This window comes from Salmo trutta, chromosome 2 (assembly GCF_901001165.1).
Source record: "Salmo trutta chromosome 2, fSalTru1.1, whole genome shotgun sequence".
Taxonomy (NCBI): Eukaryota; Metazoa; Chordata; class Actinopteri; order Salmoniformes; family Salmonidae; genus Salmo; species Salmo trutta.
In genome coordinates, this window is record NC_042958.1 from 39,277,912 (window position 1) to 39,298,203 (window position 20,292).

Below are 20,292 nucleotides of genomic sequence, written 5' to 3' on the forward strand. Positions count from 1 at the left end.
TATGTTTGTTTTTAGTCCTTCCTCTATTTCTGATGTCCATCCAGTTTGATTTCTATTTGTAGCTGTGCTATTTCACAAAAGTTCTGAACCTATATACATTTTACAGACCCCGTATGTTTTACAATGTTTATCTTGTTATTAGTCCCACCCTTCAGCTCCATTCAACCCCTCCCATCTATCTCTCAACACCATCCATTTCGGATTTCTATTTGGCATGGTATTTTTCAACTGTGCTGTGATGCTTCACAAAACAATTGAACCTTTCTATTCTCATAGCTTCTACAGATTGTAAATTAAAAATGAACATTTTGCTAAAATAATTATTATATTATTGATTGATTGACTATGGCTTTTCAAATCACCCAGTATTGCTATCTGCAGTGTTAGTTCTAGGCAAATGTTGCAATTCTTCAGCCATTCCTGGACCTGTGACCAAAAACAAGCTACATATGGACAATACCAAAATAAATGATCTAATGACTCTGCCACCGCACAGCAGAATCTGCAGAGCTGGGAAGATTGTATCCCCCATATATATAACATTCTATTAATTGCAAGAATTTTGTATAGTAATTTAAATTGAAAAATTCTATGTTTTGAATCCGGCGTTGTTTTGCGTGTCAATTCATAAACCATGTGCCATGGAATGGGTATATCGAAAATCTCTTCCCAACTATTTTGCACAGCTGTCAGTTTTTTGGTCCTTAAATGAAATTGGTATATGTTTTTATTTATCACACTTTTCTTTAACCATTTATGTTCTTTAATACAGGGCCGACATACAAGTTCCTTACTTTTTTCCCCTTCTACTTGCCTCTTCCATTTTTGTGGTAATGCTGCAATTAATTGGTTGTAATTTTGGGTAGAGCAGACATTTCCATATGTCGGTGTTAGCTGCATGTGTGACATCACTCCACCAGTCCTATTTATAATATCATTCACTAAAATTATACCTTTTTTTAAAATTTCTTTGAAAAATACAGTTTTTTTTATCAATTACTATATTTGAATTTAACTACAATATTTGTGTATTATTTGTTCTGTTTTTTCAAGTGGATTAAACTGAAATTGCAACCAACTTTCTAAGGTTTGTTTAAAAAATAAAGATATTTTGGAGATTATTTCCTTTTCAAACAACCGAAAGTGGGCAGGTGTAATCTGAATAAAGGGAAAAAGGCCCTTCTTGAACATAGGATGAGACATTCATACCAATTTACTAGAAAACCAGTTTGGATTTAAGTATAACTTTGGTTTGACTGATGCCTTTAGTGAGAGGTCTAATGCTTTAATATTTAATCATTTCTGCCCTCCGAATTCATATTCGTTATATAAATAGGCCCTTTTAATTTTATCTGGCTTGCCGTTCCAAATAAAATTGAATATTTTTTGTTCATATAATTTAAAAAGCAGGTCACTAGGTGTAGGCAAAACCATAAGCAAATAGGTAAACTGTGATATGATTAAAGAGTTAATCATGGGGATTTTTCCACAAATAGACAGGTATTTTTCTTTCCATGGTAGCAAGATCTAATCTATTTTTGCTAACTTTCTATAAAAATTTATTGGAGTGAGATAATTTCTTTCTTTTGGGATTTGTATACCGAGTATGTCCACATCTCCGTCAGACCATTTTATTGGTAAACTACATGGTAATATAAAATTTGTATTGTTTAGTAATCCAATACATAATATCATGATTTGGTTTTAATCCAGAGAGGATAGCAAATGTATCTAGATCCTCTATGAGGCCGTGGAGAGACTCTAATTGTGGTTTTTAAAGAAAACATGAATCATCGGCGTACAATGACACCTTAGTTTTAATCCACGGATTTCTAATCCCTTAATATTATTGTTTGATCTAATCTTAACAGCTAACATTTCGATGGCAATAGTAAATAAATATGCCGATAGTGGACAACCTTGTTTTACTCCTCTAGATAGTTTAAACCCTTTAGAGATGTAGCCATTGTTTACTATTTTACACCTAGGGTTACTATACATAACTTTAACCCATTTTATTAGAGATTCCCCATAATTGAAATATTCTAGGCATTTATATATAAACTCCAGTCGTACTTTATCAAAAGCCTTTTCAAAATCAGCTATGAAAACCAGGCCTGGTGTCCCCGATATTTCATGGAATTCTATTGTTTCCAGTACTTGTCTTATATTATCTCCAATGTATCGTCCATGTAAAAAAACATGTCTGATTAGGATGAATAATATCTGACAATACTTTTTTTAATTCTATGCGCCAAGCATTTTGCTAGGATTTTTGCATCACAACACTGAAGTGTAAGAGGTCTCCAATTGTTTAAATGGACTGGATCTTTATATATACCATTTGGGTTCTGTTTCAGTAATAATGAAATCAGACCTTCTTGTTGCGTGTCTGATAATCTACCATTTATATAGGAGTGGTTAAAACATGCTAATAATGGTCCTCTGAGTATATAAAAAAAAGTTTTGTATACATCCACTGGTATGCCATCCAGCACTGGAGTTTGCCCATCCTTAAAGGCCCCAATTGCATAAAGCAGTTCCTCCTCTGTAATTTAGCCTTCACATGAGTCTTTCTGTACAGATGTTAATTTTACATTATTATTAGGGAAAAAATCCATACAATTAGTTTCAGTTAGTGGAGAAGGAGGAGCCTGAAACGAAAACATGTTCTTAAAGTACTTTACTTCCTCTTTCAAAATATAATTTGGTGAATCATGCGTGACTCCATCATTTGTAACAAGTTTTAATACATTTTATTTGGTAGCATTTGTATATTGAAGATTGAAAAATAATTTGGTCCATTTTCCCCCATATTCCATCCAGTTCGCTTTATTTTTATAATATATTACACTGGATCTTTCTTGAATAAGTTCCTCCATTTCTTTTTGTTTTTCCTCTAACTTATTCTGTGCCTCTATGGTACAGTTTTTATTGCTATCTAACTGTACTGTTAGTCCTTCAATTTCCTTTGTTAATATGGACTCTTTTGATCTAAATTGCTTTTGTTTTATAGATGAGTACTGAATTGCATGGCCTCTAAAGGCACACTTAAAAGTGTCCCATACAATAAGTGGATCTTCTGTACCTATGTTATGTCTGAAAAAGTCAGTTATAAATTCTTCTGTCCTAGTTCTAAACAATTTATCATCTAGTAGACTTTGATTAAATTTCCAATATCCTCGCCCACGTGGATATTCTGTAAGAGTAATATATATTCCAATTATGTGATGATCCGACCGCATTCTTTCCCCATCAACACTTTTTAAACTTTTGGTGCCAGAGAGAATGGCATAAGAAAGTAGTCAAGACGACTAGCTTGATTAAGCCTCCGCCATGTATATCTCACTAGGTCAGGGTATTTAAGTCTCCATATATCCACTAATTCCAATATATCCATGACATTCATGATTTCCTTAAGTGCCTGAGGGTGATAGTTTGTAGTGTGATTTCCTTTCCGGTCCAGAGAGGTATTTAAGACCGTATTAAAATCTCCCACCATTATAATAGAGTCTAGTGTTGCTTGTAGAGTTGATCAATTCTTATATATATTTTCAAAGAAGCTTGGATCATCATTATTCGGACTGTATAGGTTAATAAGCCATATCTGTTTATTGTCCAATAACATATTTAAAATAATCCATCTACCTTGATAATCTGTTTGGACAATTTGCACATTTGGATGAAAATTACTGTTAATTAAAACCATCACCCCTTTTGAATTTCTTTGCCCATGGGAGAAATATATTTCGCCCCCCAGTTCTTTTTCCACAAAACTTCATCTAAAATTGTTGAATGGGTTTCCTGTAAACAATAGATAATAAATTCCTTCTCTTTTAACCAGGTAAATACTGATCACCTTTTCTTATTATCTGCTAGGCCATTACAATTATAACTGGCTATACTTATTTCACCACTTACCATAATGACACACAACTTTACATTTTATTTATGAAAATATATGTTTGTAAACGTATCATTAAAAAGTAACAAGATGATTGAGTGTCTATATAGCTGTACCATGATATTTGCATTGCTACTAAGTAAACCTCCAAATGGTCCCTATTATTCCACCTGCTAAAAGCCTTCCTCATCCCTAGTTGGGTTGTCATCCCAATGCCTGGCAGACCACCCCAGATCCCCCGAATCCTATAGCCCTGAACAGACTGGGATCCATTTACCGAATTGAAGTAAATCAATTGCCAAATGCATTTCCATCGCCCTCACCTCGATTTGTATTAGACCACAGTGTTTTAGGGCCAGTCAGTGTGGATTCTGCCAGTGTATTATCTTATTGGCCTCTGTACATCAATATCCAAACTGATATCCAATGAGAATAATAATCTGACATTGTCACGCCCTGACCTGAGAGAGCCTTTTTATGTCTCTATTTAGGTTGGTCAGGGTGTGATTTGGGTGGGCATTCTATGTCCTTTTTTCTATGCTTTGTATTTCTTTGTTTTGGCCTGGTATGGCTCTCAATCAGGGACAGCTGTACATCATTGTCGCTGATTGGGAGTCATACTTAGGCAGCCTGTTTTCCTTTGGGGTTTGGGGGTAGTTATTTTCTGTTTTGTGAGTATACCTGACAGAACTGTTTGGCTGTTGTTTGTTCTCGCTGTTGTTTAAGTGTTCTCTTATAATAATAAAGAAGATACACGCTGCGCCTTGGTCTACTCCTTCAGACAGCCGTTACAGACATTGATTTATCAAGACGAGTCTCCATGCTTGTCTCAAAGCAGCTCGAAAGGGTGCTGAAATAGTTGACCACACGCGGGTAGGCAATTGTTCCAAATGCAGTAGTGGAACAAGTACCCAATTGTCATACTTGAGTAAAAGTATACAGTGGGGGAAAAAAGTATCCCCTGCTGATTTTGTACATTTGCCCACTTACAAAGAAATGATCAGTCTATAATATTAATGGTAGGTTTATTTGAACAGTGAGAGACAGAATAACAACAAAAAAATCAAGAAAAACGCATGTCAAAAATGTTATAAAATGATTTGCATTTTAATGAGGGAAATAAGTATTTGACCCCCTCTGCAAAACATGACTTAGTACTTGGTGGCAAAACCCTTGTTGGCAATCACAGAGGTCAGACGTTTCTTGTAGTTGGCCACCAGGTTTGCACACATCTCAGGAGGGATTTTGTCCCACTCCTCTGTGCAGATATTCTCCAAGTCATTAAGGTTTAGAGGCTGACGTTTGGCAACTCAAACCTTCAGCTCCCTCCCCAGATTTTCTATGGGATTAAGGTCTGGAGACTGGCTAGACCACTCCAGGACCTTAATGTGCTTCTTCTTGAGCCACTCCTTTGTTGCCTTGGCTGTGTGTTTTGGGTCATTGTCATGCTGGAATACCCATCCACGACCCATTTCTATGCCCTGGCTGAGAGAAGGATGTTCTTACCCAAGATTTGACGGTACATGGCCCCATCCATCGTCCCTTTGATGCGGTGAAGTTGTCCTGTCCCCTTAGCAGAAAAACACCGCCAAAGCATAATGTTTCCACCTCCATGTTTGACGGTGGAGATGGTGTTCTTGGGGTCATAGGCAGCATTCCTCCTCCTCCAAACACGGCGAGTTGAGTTGATGCCAAAGAGCTCCATTTTGGTCACATCTGACCACAACACTTTCACCAGTTGTCCTCTGAATCATTCAGATTGTTCATTGGCAAACTTCAGACGGCATGTATATGTATTCTTGAGCAGGGGGACCTTGCGGGCGCTGCAGGATTTCAGTCCTTCACGGTGTAGTGTGTTACCAATTGTTTTCTTGGGGACTATGGTCCCAGCTGCCTTGAGATCATTGACAAGATCCTCCCGTGTAGTTCTCGGCTGATTCCTCACCGTTCTCATGATCATTGCAACCCCATGAGATGAGATCTTGCATGGAGCTCCAGGCCGAGGGATATTGACAGTTCTTTTGTGTTTCTTCCATTTGCGAATAATCGCACCAACTGTTGTCACCTTCTCACCAAGCTGCTTGGCGATGGTCTTGTAGCCCATTCCAGCCTTGTGTAGGTCTACAATCTTGTCCCTGACATCCTTGGAGAGCTCTTTGGTCTTGGCCATGGTGGAGAGTTTGGAATCTGATTGATTGATTGCTTCTGTGGACAGGTGTCTTTTTTACAGGTAACAAGCTGCGGTTAGGAGCACTCCCTTTAAGAGTGTGCTCCTAATCTCAGCTCGTTACCTGTATAAAAGACACCTGGGAGCCAGAAAATCTTTCTGATTGAGTGGGGGTCAAATACTTATTTCCCTCATTAAAATGCAAATCAATTTATAACATTTTTGACATGCATTCTTCTGGATATTTTGTTGTTATTCTGTCTTTCACTGTTCAAATAAACCTACCATTAAAATTATAGACTGATCCTTTCTTTATCAGTGGGCAAACATACAAAATCAGCAGGGGATCAAATACTTTTTTCCCCCACTGTAGATACGTTAATAGAAAATGACTCGAGTAGAAGTCACCCAGTAAAATATTACTTGAGTAAATGTCTACAAATATTTGGTTTTAAATATACTTAAGTATCAAAGTAAATATAATTGCTAAAATATAACAAAAGTAAAAGTAAACAAATAAATAATTTCAAATTCCTTAAATAAAAAAAAAAACCAGACAGCACCATTTTATAGTTTTTTAAAAATTTACGGCTCCAACACTCAGACAAATTTGTGTTTCGTGCGTCCACGAGATCAGAGGCCGTAGGGATGACCAGGGATGGTCTATTAATAAGTGTGTGAATTGGACCATTTTCCTGTCCGGCTAAGCATTCAAAATGTAACAAGTACTTCTGGGTGTCAGGGAAAATGTTTGGAGTAAAAAGCATGTTATTTTCTTTAGGAATGTAGTGAAGCAAAAGTAAAAGTAATTAAAAAATCTCTTAATGACTTAAGTAGTACCTTAAAGTATTTTTACTTAAGAACTATTTTACACTTTTGTTCAAATGTATTATAACGATATGATGACCTTGGGAGTTTCAGTAAGCAACACTAGGATGACCTTCAGTTGCATTAGCCTACTTTATTCCAATATTTTGGTCATTCAGTGATATGTATTCCCACAGTTATTCTTTCTGGATCCATCCAGTTGTGGCTTAGAAAACAGTTAATGTGGTGGGCTCTGAGAAGGAGAAGGTAGTGCCTTCCAATGGGCTCTCAGAAGAGAAGGTAGTGCCTTCAAATGGGCTCTGAGAGGAGAAGGTAGTGCCTTCCAATGGGCTCTCAGAAGAGAAGGTAGTGCCTTCCAATGGGCTCTGAGAGGAGAAGGTAGTGCCTTCCAATGGGCTCTGAGAAGAGAAGGTAGTGCCTTCCAATGGGCTCTGAGAGGAGAAGGTAGTGCCTTCCAATGGGCTCTGAGAAGAGAAGGTAGTGCCTTCCAATGCCGCCTCAGCATTACGGCTACATTTCACACTAAGCCGTAGGCAAAACTTCACTGCAATCATGACTAGATCGGTTGGCAGAAATAAAAGTAGTCTTTGTCGCCGCCAATACCTTTCATATATAAAGAAAAGCCAGCAAAAAATTGGCGTGATGCTGAAGCTCTGGCCCTAACCCCAGTCATTACATTGGTGACCCTGCAGATAACCTCTCCTATCAGACAGTACAGCTCTGACCCTTCTTCTAGAGTCTAGACCGATGTTGACCCTGCAGTTAACCTCTCCTATCAGACAGTACAGCTCTGACCATTCTTCTAGAGTCTAGACCGATGTTGACCCTGCAGTTAACCTCTCCTATCAGACAGTACAGCTCTGACCCTTCTTCTAGAGTCTAGACTGATGTTGACCTTGCAGTTCTTCTCTCCTCCCTCCCCCCATCCCCTCTCCTCCCAGACAGTGCAGCTCCTCCAGGCCTTGGGTAGTATAGAAGCCTGGTTGGAGGCAGCAGAGCTGTCCATGTCGAACTCCCAGCTAGCAGGAGACCCAGAGGCCATGAGGCTGGCTGAGAAAGACAGCTGCTTACTCCAGACAGAGATGTCCTGCCGGGGAATGGAGCTAACAGCACTCAGACAGGAAATGGACAGGCTGGGTGGTCAGCGGGAGGGTCAGTGCCCAGGATACTCCAACACTGAGGGCCTCCAGGTGCCACAACACCACACACAGGTCCTCCCAGATCTTATGGACCAGGTGGAGAGAAAGTGAGTACCCAGGGTGGAGAGGGGGAGAGAGAGAGAAAGAGAGGGAGGGACAGAGAGAGAGAGAGAGAGAGAGAGAGAGAGAGAAAGAGAGGGAGAGACAGAGAGAGAGAGAGAGAGAGAGAGAGAGAAAGGGAGAGGGGGTAAGGGAGAGAGAGGGTGGGTGGGTGGGTGTGGGTTATTCCTTCATGATTAATGTACCCTAAGTGACGTCTCCTCTTGAATCCTGACTGGAGTTTCACCCGCAGGTTGTCTGTGTTCAGACCAAGGGTCCCCTCCTCTCACTAGGTTAGATTCCACCTTCACCAACACCCAGGAGGTTGTCTGTGTTCAGACCAAGGGTCCCCTCCTCTCACTAGGTTAGATTCCACCTTCACCAACACCCAGGAGGTGAACCTCATCAGAGTCTCCATTACTAAGACATTTGGTTTTGCACGGGTGGTGTTATTCTTCAATAATTGATACTTTATATATCTTGTTAATATATATCTCAGTACTCTGTCCAACCGCTGGTTCTATTGTTTATATATTCCTCTTGGTGTGTGTTCATCTTAGTGAGGTGGAAAGCAGTGAATGTTCCAGAATGTTCCAGAACCAAAGAGCATCTAAGAGATCCGCTGACATATACAATGATGTCATCATAACCAACTGTCCTACAGCTGGAGAGAGGGGGGGGCAGAGAGAGAAAGAGAGAGAGAGAGCAGAGAGAGAGAGAGGGGGGCGAGAGAGAAGGAGACAGAGAGAGGAGGTAGAGGAGAGAGAAATAGAGCAGAGAAAGAGGGAGAGAGAGGGGGGAGACAGAAAGGAGGGAGGGAAGAGAGAGAGAGCAGAGAGAGAGGAGGGAGAGAGAGGGGGAGAGAGAGAGAGCAGAGAGAGAGAGGGGTAGACACAGAGAGAGGAGGAAGGGGAAAGAGCAGAGAGATAGAAAGGAACATAAAATTCGACATCACAATTAGGATCTGGCTATAAATACTTGAATCAGTTATAGAACCCATTGCCCTCTATGGTTGTGAGGTCTGGGGTCTGCTCACCAACCCACAAAATGAGACAAACACCAGATTGAAACTCTGCATGCAGAATTCTGCAAAAAGATCCGTGTACAATGTAAAACACCAAATAATGCATACAGAGCAGAATCAGGCCGGTACCCGCTAATGATCAAAATCCAGAAAAGAGCCGTTAAATTCTACAACCACCTAAAAGGAAGCGATTGCCAAACCTTCCATAACAAAGACATCAGAGAGATGAACCTGGAGAAGAGTCCCATAAGCAAGCTGGTCCTGGGGCTCTGTTCACAAACACAAACAGACCCCACAGAGCCCCAGGACAGCAACACAATTAGACCCAACCAAATCATGAGAAAACAAAAAGATAATTACTTGACACATTGGAAAGAATGAACAAAAATACAAAGCAAACTAGAATGCTATTTGGCCCAAACAGAGAGTACACAGTGTCAGAATACCTGACCACTGTGACTGACCCAAACTTAAGGAAAGGTTTGACTATGTACAGACTCAGTGAGAATAGTCTTGCTATTGAGAAAGGAGACTTGCTACTGCTTCTCAAGAGAAGACAGACTGCAGTATGTGCCCACTGCCCACAAAATGAGGTGTGCGATTACAGCAGCAAGATTTGTGACCTGTTGTAACGTGGGTCGTATAAAGGGGACCAAGGCGCAGCGTGTAGTGCTCATATTAACTTTAATGAAGACACTTAAACGAAAACAACAAAACGACAGCCAACAGTTCCGTCAGGTGAACTCACAAAACGGAAAACAACTACCCACAAAAACCCAGGAAGAAAAAAACCCTACTTAAATATGATCTCCAATCAGAGGCAACGAGGATCAGCTGCCTCCAATTGGAGATCAACCCAAACAACCCCAACATAGAAATAGAAAAACTAGAACTTAAACATAGAAATAGAAAACATAGAAAAACCCAAAACACCCCCTGTCACGCTCTGACCTACTCTACTATAGAAAATGACAACTTACTATGGTCAGGACATGACACCTGTTCCCACAAGAAAAGGGCAACCAGTGAAGAACAAACATCATTGTAAATACAACCTATGTTTATGTATCTTTATTTTCACTTTTGTACTTTAACTATTTTCACATCGTTACAACACTGTATATATACATAATATGACATTTGAAATGTCTCTATTCTTTTTTGGAACTTCTGTTAGTGTAATGTTTACTGTTCATTTTTTATTGTTTATTTCACTTTTGTTTATTATCTATTACACTTTATTTTATTTAACTCGGCAAGTCAGTTATGAACAAATTCTTATTTACAATGACGGCCTACCAAAAGCCAAAAGGCCTCCTGCGGAGACTAGCTGCAGCGGATTGAAAAGAGGAGCGACCCAGGGATGTGTGTGTGTTTTGGGGACCTTTAACAGAATGTGACTGGCAGAATGGGTGTTGTATGTGGAGGATGAGGGCTAAAGTAGGTATCTCAGATAGGGGGGAGTGAGGCCTACACTTGCTTTGGAAATGTGAACATATGTTTCCCAAGCAAATAAATCCCTTTGAATTTAATTTAATTTAATTGATAGAGCAGAGAGAAATAGAGAGAGAGCAGAGAGAGAGAGGGGGAGAACTCTTCTACCTGTCGAAACCAATGGCCCTTCTGCCTCTGGCCCCCTCTCTTTTTTTGATGGTTGGTGGCTTGGTGTCTTTAACAGTCTGGCTCTATGTGTTAATAGACAGAGAGACTGAAGTCTAATAGACAAGCCAGAGGCTATAGCATCTCAGCCTCACCAGACCCACCACAGACTGACTGGCCTTTATTGTAGGTTAAGTGTTGAATGTTGATGTACTCTGTGTCACCAGGTACCAACGTGTCCAGATTGCGTTGACTCAGCAGAGTTCGTCGCTGCAGGACACCAGGATGCTGACAGAGTTTTTGGAGAGGGTGGAGCTAGAGGAGAGGGTGGAGCTAGAGGAGACCCAAGAGGCCAGGGGGAGGGGCTACAGCAGTAACCTTGGACAGGTGAGGCACAGAGTTTTACCTGCATGAAGTCACATCACACAGCATACTACATTAGGTACCCGAGGGTTAGTTTGTCTTTAATAACTTTGGGTAAACCACCTCCGGTGTTTATCTCCCAGCCTTTCCACAGTGAGATCAGCTCAGCTCTTACCCTGCTGGGTGATGGGGGTGGGGAGCCCCTGATGGAGCCGCTGGGAAACCCTGTAGAGGAGCTGCGGGAGGCAGTGGAGATGTTGAATGACACGGTCAGAGAGAGAGGACGATCACAGAATCACATCCATAATCAAGCCATCCAGACTATGATCCGACAGGTAGGATGGCCCCGGAGGGTTGACAGGTTCTGGTATTGTGAAGGTCCAGTGGAGTCTGTGTTGGTTTCATATCTAGTGTACAGTATCCATGGCAACATGGTTGTTGTAGAAGAACAGTGAAAACTGTTTCCTTTAGTTTGTTTACTTGACAGAATAAACCAATCCTGTGACTGACCCTAAGTCTCCCTATGCTCTCTCCCCTCTGCTGTCCCAGCTGGCTGTGCTGTCAGTGCGTGTGGAGGACAGTCTGTGCTGCAGTAGAGAGCTGAACCTGGACCTCCTGCAGAGAGAGAAAGACATGGCCATGCGCTGTGAACCAGAACGCAGTGGACTAGAGGGACTAAAGGAACAGCAAGACACCCTAGAGGTGAGTGGGGGGCTAGAGGAACAGCAAGACCACCTAGAGGTGAGTGGGGGGCTAGAGGAACAGCAAGACACCCTAGAGGTGGGGGGGGCTAGAGGAACAGCAAGACCACGTAGAGGTGAGGGGGGGGGCTAGAGGAACAGCAAGACACCCTAGAGGTGGGGGGGGGGCTAGAGGAACAGCAAGACCACCTAGAGGTGAGGGGGGCTAGAGGAACAGCAAGACACCCTATAGGTGGGGGGGGCTAGAGGAACAGCAAGACCACCTAGAGGTGAGGGGGGGGCTAGAGGAACAGCAAGACCACTTAGAGGTGAGGGGGGGGCTAGAGGAACAGCAAGACACCCTAGAGGTGAGGGGGGCTAGAGGAACAGCAAGACACCCTATAGGTGAGGGGGGCTAGAGGAACAGCAAGACCACCTAGAGGTGTGGGGGGGGGGGCTAGAGGAACAGCAAGACCACATAGAGGTGAGGGGGGGCTAGAGGAACAGCAAGACAACCTAGAGGTGAGGGGGGACTAGAGGGACTAGAAGAGCAGTAAGACCACCTAGAGGGACTAGACACTTCAATGCTCTAACGTCTTCCTGTCGTACTGTCATTGAAGGAACAAAGTAGAGGCTTTCAGAAATCTCCAGGTCTTGAAACATGCTGCGGATTAGACCCAGTTCCTTTACTGTAATATAACAATATATTCCATTGGTGTTGGGTAATGGTCGTTGTGTAATAGGTTGCAATGGCTGTTGTGGCACAAGGGAAGCCCTCCCTCCTCTCTCCTCCTCCCTTCACCTTGTTTCACAGCTGTCTGTTTCCTGTTGTGTCAGAGTTTCTCACTCCACTCTGACCCACAGAGACCATTGAGCCAATCAGCAAGCATGAACCAACCCTGATTTCTGTTCCATTAAGGATATAAATTACAACATGCCATCACACAGAGTTTATTGTCCACCAAGGATGTGTGTTTGTGTGTGTGTGTGTGTGTTTGTGTGTCTGTCACAAGAGTTGGAGGATTAGTGGGTGGTGTGTCTGTGTCCAGTCCAGACAGCTGTGTGTTTGACATGAGTCATACCGTACCCCCCCAAACTGAATACACACATTACTGTCTGGAATCTGGACCCAGTGAAAACAACAGGACCAAATGGGATCTAACATACTGAAATAACTGTGGCGTCATTGATCAGCCACTGACCGTGATTAACTGAAAAACATTATGAAGTGTCACTCCCATCGAGACTTCACAGATATTAACTACTGGTTCAGATTGAAAGCAACAGAACGGCTTGAATATGTCTAACATGGTTCTTCTCCCTATCTGAGAAGTCTAAAAAACACCTCTCACACGTGTGGCCATCCATCCATCCATCCATCCATCCATCCATCCTTCCTTCCTTCCTTCCTTCCTTCCTTCCTTCCTTCCATCCACCCATCCATCCATCCATCCATTCATCCATCCTTCCATCCATCCATCCATCCTTCCATCCATATCATAATTCAACCTGTTGTCATTGTTCCCTGTAGGTTAATTATGCTGTACTGAAGGAAGAGGTGGAGGAGCTCCAGAGACAGACCGGTTATCTGGAGGAGCTATGCCCAGAGAGAGTGACCTTCCTGGCGGTGGAGGTGCAGGGAGCCCTGGGGGTTTGGAAGGAATTAAGGAGGAACGTAGAGGAGAACAGAGACAGATTACGACAGTTTGTTGACCTGCAGGACTTCTTCAGGACCTACCTGGCCATGATGTAAGCAGATGATATAAACCATACTGGCCCCTTCTGGCTCAATCAGGGGCTCTTTCTCAATTCCTCTTTCTTGGACTTCTTGCATCCTCTCTCCTCGCCTCATTCTCAAACCCCATTGGAGAAAAGGGTCTGAGTGAAGAGACCTTGAACACACTCCTCCAATACTTTTGAGAAGGAGGTGAGGAGACAGGAATGGAGAAAAGTTGAATTTAGATAGAGTTTCTTTCATAATCCCACTGTACCCTGCTGAGAGTCGCTATGACTGGAGACTCTTAGCTGTTTCAGATCATAACAGGATGTCCTAGTCTGTCAGGCAGGCTTTGTCAGTAATTTAACACGTGTTGGGGAGGTCGGTATAGTTATTGTTATATCCATGGGTTCCATAGTTATGTTAGTTCTGTGGTTCCGGGTTCCGTAGAGTATTTGTAGCAAGGAACTATCATAAAGTGTTAAGACTGGTTACCATCATCATCATCATGTCCTATTCATGGCTTTACTCTCTGTCTGTCTGTCTGTCTGTCTGTCTGTCTGTCTGTCTGTCTGTCTGTCTGTCTGTCTGTCTGTCTGTCTGTCTGTCTGTCTGTCTGTCTGTCTGTCTGTCTGTCTGTCTGTCTGTCTGCCTGCCTGCCTGCCTGCCTGCCTGCCTGCCTGCCTGCCTGCCTGCCTGCCTGCCTGCCTGTCTGTCTGTCTGTCTGTCTGTCTTCCTTTTCCCCCTCCACCCTTTTGAATGGACAGATCGTGGATGGAGGACACTCGGGAGTGTATTTTCTCTGAGAGAGTGTTGCATTGTGGGAGGGACGACCAGGAGCCAATGGTTGCGGAGATGGAGATGGATGTCCAGATAGACAGGAAGTTGGAGGAGTTTGAGGAGCTGGATGCTGCAGGGAGGAACCTGCTGAATGCTGAGCACCACCTGGCCAACATGGTAGGGTCTACTTGATTGATTGTTTGATTGTTTGGTTGATATTTTTTTGTAGATTGGTTGGTTGATTTTTTGTTGTTGTAGATTGGTTGGTTCAGATGGTAGGGTTAACATTGAGTCGCACAACCCCTAGGAGAAATATAATACACTTAGGGTTCTGGGTTTTTGTAACTATGGCTGCATTTACACAGGCAGCCCAATTCTGATATTTTTACTGTAATTGATATTTTGACCAATCCGATCAGCTCTGAAAAAGATCTGATGTGATTGGTCAAAAGACCAGGGTTAACTGTGTAAAAGTAGCCCCAGCTGTCTAACACAGAGGTGTCAATTCCATGACTTGATTGATCAATTAAGGTCATTGATTAGTTAGGAACTCCCCTCACCTAGTTGTCTAGGACCTTTTCTTTAAGGTTGCAGCCCCTATGAACGCCTATCTCAGTCCTTTTTAACCTGTCTTTCCTCTCTGGGGAGGTTCCTATTGCTTGGAATGCAGCCACGGTGCAACCTTTATTTAAAGGGGGAGATCAAGCTGATCCTAACTGTTATAGGCCTATTTCTATTTTGCCCTGTTTATCAAAAGTGTTGGAAAAACTTGTCAATAATCAACTGACTGGCTTTCTTGATGTCTGTAGTATTCTCTCTGGTATGCAATCTGGTTTCCGCTCAGGTTATGGATGTGTCACTGCACCCTTAAAGGTCCTAAATTATGTCACCATTGCCCTTGATTCTAAGCAATGTTGAGCTGCTATTTTTATTGACTTGGCCAAAGCTTTTGATACAGTAGACAATTCCATTCTTGTGGGCCGGCTAAGGAGTATTGGTGTCTCTGAGGGGTCTTTGGCCTGGTTTGCTAACTACCTCTCTCAAAGAGTGCAGTGTATAAAGTCAGAACATCTGCTGTCTCAGCCACTGCCAGTCACCAAGGAAGTACCCCAAGGCTCGATCCTAGGCCCCACACTCTTCTCAATTTACATCAACAACATAGCTCAGGCAGTAGGAAGCTCTCTCATCCATTTATACTCAGATTATACAGTACTCAGCTGGCCCCTCCCCGGATTTTGTGTTAAACGCTCTACAACAAAGCTTCTTAGTGTCCAACATGATTTCTCTACCCTTCACCTTGTTCTGAACACCTCCAAAACAGAGGTCATGTGGTTTGGTAAGAAGAATGCCTCTCTCCCCACAGGTTTAGAGCTTGAGGTAGTCACCTCATACAAGTACTTAGGAGTATGGCTAGACGGTACACTGTCCTTCTCTCAGCACATATCAAAGCTGCAGGCTAAGGTTAACCCTAGACTTGGGTTCCTCTATCGTAATCGCTCCTCTTTCACCCCAGCTGCCAAACTATCTCTGATTCAGATGACCATCCTACCCATGCTCGATTACAGAGACGTAATTTATAGCTCGGCAGGTAAGGGTGCTCTCGAGCGGCTAGATGTTTTTTACCATTCGGTCATCAGATTTGCCACCAATGCTCCTTATAGGACACATCACTGCACTCTATACTCCTCTGTAAACTGGTCATCTCTGTATACCCGTCGCAACACCCACTGGTTGATGCTTATTTATAAAACCCTCTTAGGCCTCACTCCCCCCTATCTGAGATATCTACTGCAGCCCTCATCCTCCACATACAACACACGTTCTGCCAGTCACATTCTGATAAAGGTCCCCAAAGCAAACACATCCCTGGGTCGCTTGTCTTTTCAGCTCGCTGCAGCTAGAGACTGGAACGAGCGGCAACAAACTGGACAGTTTTATCTCCATCTCTTCATTCAAAGACTCAATCATGGACACTCTTACTGAAAGTTGTGGCTGCATCACGTGATGTATTGTTGCCTCTACCTTCTTTCCTTTGTGCTGTTGTCTGTGCCCAATCATGTTTGTACCATGTTTTGTGCTGCTACCATGTTGTGCTGCTGGCATGTTGTTGTCATGTGATGCTACAATGCTGTGTTGTTGTCTTAGGTCTCTGTTAGGAACTCCTCTCACCCGGTTGTCTAGGTCTTAATTGATGAGTTAGGAACTCCTCTCACCTGGTTGTCTAGGTCTTAATTGATGAGTTAGGAACTCCTCTCACCTGGTTGTCTAGGTCTTAATTGATGAGTTAGGAACTCCTCGCACCTGGTTGTCTAGGTCTTAATTGGTCACTAATTGATTTATTGGTTGACTGGTTGACTGATTGACTGATTGATTGGTTGATTGGTTGACTGGTTGACTGATTTATTGGTAGACTGGTTGACTGATTGATTGGTTGACTGGTTGACTGATTGATTGGTTGACTGGTTGACTGATTGATTGGTTGACTGGTTGATTGGTTGACTGGTTGACTGATTGATTGGTTGACTGGATGACTGATTGACTGATTGACTGACTGATTGACTGACTGATTGGTTGACTGACTAATTGGTTGACTGGTTGACTGATTGATTGGATGACTGGTTGGCTCATTGATTGGTTGACTGATTGATTGGTTGATTGACTGATTGGTTGACTGGTTGACTGATTGATTGGTTGACTGGTTGACTGACTGATTTGTTGACTGGTTGACTGATTGATTGGATGACTGGTTGGCTCATTGATTGGTTGACTGATTGATTGGTTGATTGACTGATTGGTTGACTGGTTGACTGATTGATTGGTTGACTGGTTGACTGACTGATTGGTTGACTGGTTGACTGATTGATTGGATGACTGGTTGGCTCATTGATTGGTTGACTGATTGATTGGTTGATTGACTGATTGGTTGACTGGTTGACTGATTGATTGGTTGACTGGTTGACTGACTGATTTGTTGACTGGATGACTGAATGATTGATTGACTGACTGATTGGTTGACTGGTTGATTGATTGATTGATTGGTTGACTGGTTGACTGATTGACTGACTGATTGGTTGACTGGTTGACTGAATGATTGTTTGAATGACTGGTTGACTGATTGATTGGTTGACTGGTTGACTGGTTGACTGATTGACTGACTGATTGGTTGACTGGTTGACTGAATGATTGGTTGAATGATTGGTTGACTGATTGATTGGTTGAATAGTTGACTGACTGATTGATTGACTGACTGACTGACTGATTGGTTGACTGGTTGACTGATTGACTGACTGATTGGTTGACTGATTGACTGACTGATTGGTTGACTGATTGACTGACTGATTGGTTGACTGGTTGACTGATTGGTTGACTGATTGATTGATTGAATGATTGATCATTCCTCTAGATCAATGAGCGTCTGGAAGAGTTGAGGTCCATGCTGGGATGGATGCTGGTCCACTGGAGAGACCAGAAACACCAGAGGAGTCAACGCAGGAATAACAAGACTGAACCTAATGAAGATATTATCTACTCTGAGCCCCCAACAGAGCAGACTACTGGAGATAATATCTACACCAACACAGAGCCCATCACTGAGAACTACTCTGAGACAGCAGAGCAGATCACAGAAGATAACATCTACACAAACACTGTACCAGAGTCCACTAGAGATAATATCTACTCAGAGACCACAGTAGAGCCCACTAGAGATAATATCTACTCAGAGACCACAGTAGAGCCCACTAGAGATAATATCTACTCAGAGACCACAGCAGAGTCCACTAGAGATAATATCTACTCAGAGACCACAGTAGAGCCCACTAGAGATAATATCTACTCAGAGACCACAGTAGAGCCCACTAGAGATAATATCTACTCAGAGACCACAGCAGCAGATATCTACACAGATGCTACAGCCTGCCCCACCCACAGTACCCCTGCTCAGCCAGAGACCCACTTTACCCCTGCACTGAGTGTCTTTGAGGACAGATTGAGGACAATAGACAGTCTGTACTGTCCCGCAACAGACCAGCAAAGTTGGGAGGACCAAGAGGGTGGCTACCAGGTGATGAAAAGCAACACACATGCTCCAGTGGGCAGTGGTCTCACCTCTCCTCCAGAGACCCACCAATCCCCCTGCCTGGTCTTAAAAGAGCCCAGCAGCCCAGCCCTCTGCCTGGGGGGCACCATAAGCCCAGGGGGCACCTCAGTCAACAGCAGCCCTAGGGTTAGCTTGGTGGGCCAGGAGGTTAGCCTGGGGGACCAGGGGGGAATGGTCTGCCTATGGGGCACCGTCAAGAACAGCCCTACCCTCAGCCTTGGAGGCAGTGTGGATCTGGGGGGTACTGTCAATCTCATCCTCAGCTTGGGGAACCAAGGAGACAGCCATGTGGAGGTGTTGGAGGCTAATCCTAGGGTGGGTGAGGAGGAGAAGAGCACAGAGCCTGTCCACAGGGTAAGAGCCACAGACCTCCTCTCATATATACCTACCTGACTGTCCTGACCACTCTGTACCTACCTGACTGTACTGACCACTCTGTACCTACCTGACTGTACTGACCACCCTGTACCTACCTGACTGTACTGACCACTCTGTACCTACCTGACTGTACTGACAACTCTGTACCTACCTGACTGTACTGACCACTCTGTACCTACCTGACTGTACTGACCCCTCTGTACCTACCTGACTGTCCTGACCACCCTGTACCTACCTGACTGTACTGACCACTCTGTACCTACCTGACTGTACTGACCCCTCTGTACCTACCTCACTGTACTGACCACTCTGTACCTACCTGACTGTCCTGACCACCCTGTACCTACCTGACTGTACTGACAACTCTGTACCTACCTGACTGTACTGACCACTCTGTACCTACCTGACTGTACTGACCACTCTGCACCTAACTGACTGTACTGCCTCCTCTGTATCTACCTGACTGTACTGACCACTCTGTACCTACCTGACTGTCCTGACCACCCTGTACCTACCTGACTGTACTGACCACCCTGTACCTACCTGACTGTACTGACCACTCTGTACCTACCTGACTGTACTGACCACTCTGTACCTACCTGACTGTACTGACCACTCTGTACCTACCTGACTGTCCTGACCACCCTGTACCTACCTGACTGTACTGACCACCCTGTACCTACCTGACTGTACTGACCCCTCTGTACCTACCTGACTGTACTGACCACTCTGTACCTACCTGACTGTACTGACCACTCTGTACCTACCTGACTGTACTGACCACTCTGTACCTACCTGACTGTACTGACCAATCTGTACCTACCTGACTGTCCTGACCACCCTGTACCTACCTGACTGTACTGACCCCTCTGTACCTACCTGACTGTACTGACCACTCTGTACCTACCTGACTGTACTGACCACTCTGTACCTACCTGACTGTCCTGACCACCCTGTACCTACCTGACTGAACTGACCACTCTGTACCTACCTGACTGTACTGACCACTCTGTACCTACCTGACTGTCCTGACCCCTCTGTACCTACCTGACTGTACTGACCACTCTGTACCTACCTGACTGTCCTGACCACTCTGTACCTACCTGACTGTACTGACCCCTCTGTACCTACCTGACTGTACTGACCACTCTGTACCTACCTGACTGTACTGACCCCTCTGTACCTACCTGACTGTACTGACCACTCTGTACCTACCTGACTGTACTGACCCCTCTGTACCTACCTGACTGTACTGACCACTCTGTACCTACCTGACTGTACTGACCACCCTGTACCTACCTGACTGTACTGACCACTCTGTACCTACCTGACTGTCCTGACCACCCTGTACCTACCTGACTGTACTGACCACTCTGTACCTACCTGACTGTACTGACCCCTCTGTACCTACCTGACTGTACTGACCCCTCTGTACCTACCTGACTGTACTGACCACTCTGTACCTACCTGACTGTCCTGACCACCCTGTACCTACCTGACTGTACTGACCCCTCT

The 20,292-nt window shown here is 43.7% G+C and overlaps 1 protein-coding gene across 1 annotated transcript in view; it reads left to right on the forward strand.

Annotated features, from left to right (window-relative positions):
• The window catches only part of mymx (myomixer), an 87,199-nt gene that overhangs the window by 33,467 nt on the left and 33,440 nt on the right, over positions 1 to 20,292 (forward strand). The window contains exons 4-10 of the mRNA XM_029701881.1: positions 7,841 to 8,145; positions 10,988 to 11,147; positions 11,267 to 11,458; positions 11,673 to 11,825; positions 13,335 to 13,552; positions 14,288 to 14,477; positions 17,704 to 18,753. Coding sequence (XP_029557741.1) covers positions 7,841 to 8,145; positions 10,988 to 11,147; positions 11,267 to 11,458; positions 11,673 to 11,825; positions 13,335 to 13,552; positions 14,288 to 14,477; positions 17,704 to 18,753 — 2,268 coding nt within the window. The remainder of the gene's footprint in view (positions 1 to 7,840; positions 8,146 to 10,987; positions 11,148 to 11,266; positions 11,459 to 11,672; positions 11,826 to 13,334; positions 13,553 to 14,287; positions 14,478 to 17,703; positions 18,754 to 20,292) is intronic.